The sequence below is a fragment of the Anopheles bellator genome, chromosome 1 (genome assembly GCF_943735745.2).
Source record: "Anopheles bellator chromosome 1, idAnoBellAS_SP24_06.2, whole genome shotgun sequence".
Taxonomy (NCBI): Eukaryota; Metazoa; Arthropoda; class Insecta; order Diptera; family Culicidae; genus Anopheles; species Anopheles bellator.
In genome coordinates this window covers 22,230,113-22,236,411 of record NC_071285.1, presented here as the reverse complement: position 1 = coordinate 22,236,411, position 6,299 = coordinate 22,230,113, and the positions used below count along the sequence as shown (strand labels likewise).

Below are 6,299 nucleotides of genomic sequence, written 5' to 3'. Positions count from 1 at the left end.
TGTACATGCATTTTTTGCTGGCCCTTCACGGCGGTGCAACCGTAACATGTTTTACGCCGTTCGATTGCATCACTCGCTTCACGATTTCCGAAATGCATCGCGATAATCGCACAAACTGTTTCACAATTCCACCATTTCACACGTTTTACACGTGCACAAAATTCACATAAATTCGCGAACTGGACCAAACAAAAAAATAATGAGTTTTGACGCATCATTTTTGACAGCCGACGCATCCAAACAACGCACACACTCGCACGTTTGGGCAACTGACAGCTGACTGACAGCATCCCGAAACAGTGCAGGTCGTAATTGTATGCATAACGGAAACGAACGAGGACTTCGACATAAAATACGTACAAGTCCAATGGAACCAACCAATAGCATATAATATTAGTATGCACTCGTTTATTGAAAAAAAACCATAATACATTTTCATCGTGTTTCGGGACCCTCGAATCCTTAGAACCGTCTACCCGCGGATTGCATGCCAAGCGATTGCTTGTCCTCGGGAATGCGCACGTGCAGCGTACTCTTCGGTCCGGTCTGCCACATCACCCCGTTATCGTCGATGATGCAGGTCTCCAGATTCAGCTGCCACTGGCCACCCAAGCTGACGGGGCCACCGTTGAACGTGTGGGTCGTGTTGTTGAGCGCAATGAGGAAATTTCCGCTCAGAAAGTCCCTGTGGGGTTTAACGACCTGCGTCAGTGTGATACTATCCGACAGAAGCTTCACATCGTTGGGACGGGCCGTGATGAGCGACGAGTTTAGCGTCAGCTGGACGCTGTTGATCGCCCGGAACAGGGACGGTGTCCGGCCGTAGTGCTGTATTACACCTTCTACCTTCACCACCAGGTGGCTGTTCGGTTGAACGAACACTGGCTCACCGGTGGCACGGGGCTGTGGGGTTAACGCCAGCTTCACGGAAGTGTTCTGGAGCACCTGAAAGAAGAACCGCGGCATGCAGTGGGAAGACTTGACCACCGTCTCGATCTGCTTCATCATCATGTCGGTGTGCTCGTGGGTGAGCGTTTTTGTGCCGCCAACCTCCGTCGGGATGCTTAACAGCTGTTTGACCACTGACCGGCAAACGCACAATAGGTACTTCGTTTCCGGATGCGACGATTCCGGAGCAATCTTGGGCGTCTCCGACGGGTTAATGATAGAGATGGTTTCTATCGAGAGCTGAAGCGAGGCGCACAGATGCTGCACCGCCTCAAGGTGCTCGAGTGTGCCAGGATCGGCATCGAACGAGCTCTTGTACAGCCGCCCGTACGCATCTTCACAGTTCTTCAACAGCTTCACGTGCTTTCGCAGCTGGTTCGTGATGTGGCCGTACTTTTGCAGCGGATCGCGACAATTTTGGGCCAGCGTTTGCGATATCTCCGACGGGGGCGTGATACAGAGGGTGTTGCGTGTTATCACGACACTATGCAGCACTTCCAGCAGCATACAGCGTAAGCGGATCAGCTCCGACTGAAAGACGAGCGGATGCTGTGGCGATGAGCTCGCCTTCAAGGTCGACAGCGCAATGCAGTACAGGTTGATGGCCTCCTCAAGACGGTCGATCAGCGAAAGGGAAGCCACCTTGCCCGGTTGGTCACCAGGATTGATGTGCTTGGCCACCAGCACCTCAAACTCTTGGCCGTGGTTGAGGATACACTCGGCCTTCGAAATTTGACTCAACGCGACCAGATAGAAGTGCAGGTTCTCGAGGGAAATGTTCTTGGACAGCTTCTCGTAGATGGTGCCGGCCAGAAAATGTTGACCGTAGCGCGAAGCCGAGCGTGCAATGCGGTACTGCGTCCACGGGTTGGTCGTTTTCAGCAGCTTCGTAAATATGCCGATCACGTTGTCCGGCATGAACGATCCGAGCATCGCCTGCATGCAGATTGCCGCCAGCAGTTCCACAATGTTGGCCCGCTCTTTGTCCAGCTCCCCAGAACCGGGGACCGCGAGTGACTCAAGTTTCTTCAACAGATGCTGCATCACACTGCTGAACGGCCGGGGGCCACTCTCGTAGAAGTCACACGAAACGATCACATTCGAGCAGATCGCCCCCAATGCTTCGCAGATCAGTTTCGAATGACCAGACGAGTGGACTGTGTCCTCGCTGAGCACCTCGGCGATCATTTCCGCAAAGTTCTCCCCAAACTCTCGGCTCGTTTTGGACAGTTGGACACCGCACTTCAGGTAGAGCCGAAAGTCCTTCAGCGATGACTTGTCCTGCAACGAGGAGTGTATCAGGAACTCGAGGTGCATATTAAGGTACTCCAGCACGTGCACTGGCGGAGGGATCTTTTCCGTGTGGCAGTACGTGATCAGGCTAGTCAGTATCGTCATCGCGCGGCCACCGCTCTCGTTCTCCATCAGCAAACACTTTTTGCACACGTCCAGGATCTGCTGCTGTTCCTCGTTCAGCATCGTGTGGCACGTGTGCGGGCACTTGGTCAACGTAAGGATCACGTCGAGGGCCATACTTTGGTTGCTGCACTGCAGCGTCAGTAGCAGCAAGCGACTAATGGCCGTCTTCGGCCAAAGGTATGCGCCCTTCTCGGCGAGTCGCTTCAGCGACAGCAGAACCGTTGATTGTACGCGCTTCCTGGGATCCTGAAGGGACACTAGCAGCAGTTCGACCTGGTCCGGTATGTCCACCAGGGTGGCGCAAGAAAGTTGCGACAGCGAGCGTATGATTTCCACCACAAACTGTTCGGACGGATACTTGGGTAGCAGATCGCGACACAGCACCCGAACCATTGCCGCCGTACTCGCATCGTGGTGCATGTGTCGCAGCACCGGAATCAGGTGCAGCTTCATGTTGACCGGCGTCTGCAAACTCTCAATCATCGAGGCCACCTTCGAGCACATGCCGACGGCGAACGTTTTCGACTGCGCCGCAAACTGAACGCTGGCGTAAATGGCCGCTTCCACCTCGACCGTATCGTGGCTATCGAGGGCCATTCGGATCGCGTGGTGAACGTGCTGCTTCTCAGAAATCACGAACGCCACAGCCCCGAGCGTCCGAAGCGTCAAGGCACGAGCCACTGGATCGTTGGAGTGGATCACCATAAAGATGCGCTTCAGGAATTCGTCGATGTTCAGTATCTTCTCCAGGTGCTTCTCGCTCTGCTGGCAAACGCGGAGAATCCAGAGCCGCGACAGGTTCGAGCCGATGCGAAAGAACTCCGCCAGCTTCAAGAACGACGAGTTGATCAGGATGGGAAACGGATACTTCTCAAACAGCTTCGGAAAGCGGATGATGGCCTCGCACTGATCTCCGATCTTGTTCGACCGAATTCCTTTATCCAGCTCGATCAGCACAGCATTCGGATCTCCGTCGGTTTCGTTGAGAAAGTTCTCGTTGAAATTATTCACCCGTACGCTGATCATGATTCTGGATCGTTTCGCTGGCAAGGAAAAGAGTTTTTGTGGAGTTTTCTGTTGGAATTGAGTGAGATTTTGTGATTTTTCTTCTGCGACTAAACTGTTATTATTATTTTTCGTCAACTGTCAAATTGGCGTTTGTTTTGTCCCAGGTGGCATAACTCACGGTGAGAAATGGAGCGTGAGAGACATTTCTCATGCGTGAGTTTGAACAATGACAGCTGTCATTTGTTTTTTTTTGCTCGTAATGAGTAATGTTATTATTTTGCTTCCGTTCCGTAAAATGTAAAAATTAATGTTTGTTAATTGTTCGTTGAGTAGTAAAACACACTCAGGCTGAAAGTATCTCGGCCTCCTTTATGGGGCATTAGCAGCGTTGTAGTGATAGGCATTGTGTGCTCGGCAAAATGTCCAACTATCAGCTGAACTCGAACGAGACGAGTCTCTCGATACCGCGCATAATTACCGTCGATAGTGTGAACTACTACGAGATTTTGGTCAAATGTGGCAACGTTATGTGGACGGTCAACCACCGGTTTCGGGACTTCGTCGAGCTTCACGATCGGCTGGTGGCGGACAGGGGCGTCTCGAAGGATAAGCTGCCACCGAAGAAGGTGCTCGGCAGCAAGAGTCCGACGTTTCTGCGGAAGCGCCAGGAAGCGCTTGAGCGGTACCTGAAGGAGACGATGGTCTACCTGAAGGTGACGATGCCGAAAGAGTTAGTAGAGTTTCTCGACTTTCACCGCTACGACATCGTCTTCATGGTGCAGCACCTGGCCAGCTCGCTGTTCCTGCGCGGCGAAGCTTTCCTGGCGAAGTCGAAAAAGTACGGCTTCTCGGTGCTGGAACTGCACGCCATCAGCGAGCGGCGGAAGATACCGTGCCCGGCGACCGAGGCGGCCGAAAGTTGCCACAATTTCTCGCACATACTGGACTTTTGCGCCCAGTTGGAAACGATCATCGTACTGCCTACGAAAAACAGTCTGCCAACGATCCTGTATGACGACGACACGGACAAGTACATTCCGCACGCGCTCCACAAGCCAATCGGGAGCAGTAACCTCATCCCGGTGCAGCTTCGGTACGAGCTGAGCGTTTTCAAAGCATTGCGTAATCTCATCATTTACGGCGTTCCGACGGACAACATTGAGAATGTAGGTCAGTAGATTACCGGTGTGTGAGTGAGGGGGGTCGCGTTAGTAGAGGACGATCCGGGCTAATCCTTCTGCTCTTCCATCCCTTAGGTGCCTTGCGTGAGACGCTCACGCGGATAGAGGTGTACAAAAGTGAAACGAAACAGATCTGCCAAATAGCGCTGTGTGATAACGTGCATAAGAATGCCGGCGAAGACGAGCTGGACAAGCTGAAGGTAAAGCAGATCGCATCTCAACGCGCACTGGGCTCTTCACGTTTCACCCTCTTTTTCAGCAATGGAAATTGCTTCGGCACGCCGTGTTCAAGGAGAATCGGTTGACTACAATCGACCGTACGATACGGCTTTTCCCCAGCCTAAAAGACCTGGTGCTCGATAAGAACCAGCTTGAAAGCATCGCCCACCTTAGCCACCTGAATAATCTGCAGATGCTGAGTCTTCGGTGCAATCGGCTAGAGCAGTGCCCCAACTGGCACCTGCAGCTCGGTAATTTGGTGGCCCTGAATCTCTCGCAGAATCGAATCCGCCTTCTGGAAGGTCTCGCCCGGCTGTACTCGCTGGTCAGCCTCGATCTGAGTTGCAATTTGATTGACGATATTAACGAGATCGATCACATTGGCAATCTGCCGTTGCTCGAGAATTTACGCTTGCTGGGAAACCCGGTGGCTGGTGGTGTTGGTAAGCAGGCTGGTGGGACGGTGGGATCGTAAGTTTCTATACTCGGTTTCCCTATCGTAGATTATCGTGCCCGGGTGTTGTCCCGCTTCGGCGACCGCTTGCAGGAGATCTATCTCGACAACGAGAAGGGCAACCAGCCGGAATACGATACGGCGCTGGTGCTTTCGGCGCTTCGAATATCTGCCCAAAAGTCGCAACGCAAGCTCCACAGTCTACTGGACAGCAGCAGCAGTAGCAGCGGTAATATCGAGAATGATGCTGGCGTGTCGTCCGACCCATCAACGCCCAGCACCAGCAAGGGCGACATTCGACAGCCCGGAAGCAGATGATTAATGGTTTTAGTGTGAGTGAGCTGTTATCGAGCACTGTCCGAGAGGGACTATGCAACGTTCCCATTCTGTTTTATGTTTCGTTGACCAGAGATCGAAAAGTTTTCTATTTCTTCATGTTGGCTCGTGTAAGAGTAATTGTACGCTATGCTGGGCCATCTCCTTGGAAAGAGATGAAAAAAACCATCAACTATATAACAAGCATAAAAATGATGCGAACTGCTTCGTCGTTTTCTTTTTATCGTTAGTCACGGAGAATGTCTTCTACGCTTAAATGTACTGGACCGGTACTCCACTTGTGCCGGTTGTATATTCAGTCTCTCTTATCACTTTCAATCGCCACCAATCTCGTCCTCCATTACCTTTGGCAGTGGCACCGCCTGGCAATCTTTATATAGGACTAGAACTCCCGGAAAGAACGAGTGAAAAACCCTCACGGGATACCTCTTCTGTGACAAGTCAATTTTATTTTGTTTGCATTTTTATTTCTCATTATTAAATTTTTTTAAATTCCATTTGTTCAAATCTCCCATTCGATGTTTTCGATGTTTTCGATGAAAGAAGAAAAGCGCCAAACCCGACTGACATAACATAATGGGCGGTCCAGACGCTACGATATCTGACCGATGTCTGAATAACTGACGTTTCTCGGAGATGTCATTAATGTCACTTACGCACATTTACAAATCTGAACATACGATCTGAATCAATTTGTGAACAAATTCAAACAAGTGCAAGTTTGTCGGTTGGAC

At 51.4% G+C, this 6,299-nt stretch overlaps 2 protein-coding genes across 2 annotated transcripts; one reads left to right on the top strand and one right to left on the bottom strand.

Moving 5' to 3' along the window:
- Positions 1 to 462: 462 nt before the first annotated feature.
- On the bottom strand, positions 463 to 3,393 carry LOC131216630 (integrator complex subunit 7). Its single transcript, XM_058211172.1, has one exon. It carries the CDS (start codon positions 3,391 to 3,393, stop codon positions 463 to 465), a length of 2,931 nt encoding a protein of 976 aa, XP_058067155.1.
- Positions 3,394 to 3,671: 278 nt separating this feature from the next.
- On the top strand, positions 3,672 to 5,725 carry LOC131215016 (nischarin). The gene is made up of 4 exons (XM_058209386.1): positions 3,672 to 4,545; positions 4,632 to 4,756; positions 4,816 to 5,218; positions 5,279 to 5,725. Exons 1-4 carry the CDS (start codon positions 3,795 to 3,797, stop codon positions 5,545 to 5,547), a joined length of 1,548 nt encoding a protein of 515 aa, XP_058065369.1. The 5' UTR covers positions 3,672 to 3,794; the 3' UTR covers positions 5,548 to 5,725.
- The last annotated feature ends 574 nt before the right edge of the window (positions 5,726 to 6,299 follow it).

Excerpts from the sequence above, each read along its gene's own strand:
- LOC131215016 (XM_058209386.1), top strand. The coding sequence starts at position 3,795 with ATGTCCAACTATCAGCTGAACTCGAACGAGACGAGTCTCTCGATACCG. Across the intron at positions 4,546-4,631 it reads GGACAACATTGAGAATGTAG|GTGCCTTGCGTGAGACGCTC; the intron begins GTCAGTAGATTA and ends TCCATCCCTTAG. Across the intron at positions 4,757-4,815 it reads ACGAGCTGGACAAGCTGAAG|CAATGGAAATTGCTTCGGCA; the intron begins GTAAAGCAGATC and ends CCTCTTTTTCAG.
- LOC131216630 (XM_058211172.1), bottom strand. The coding sequence starts at position 3,393 with ATGATCAGCGTACGGGTGAATAATTTCAACGAGAACTTTCTCAACGAA.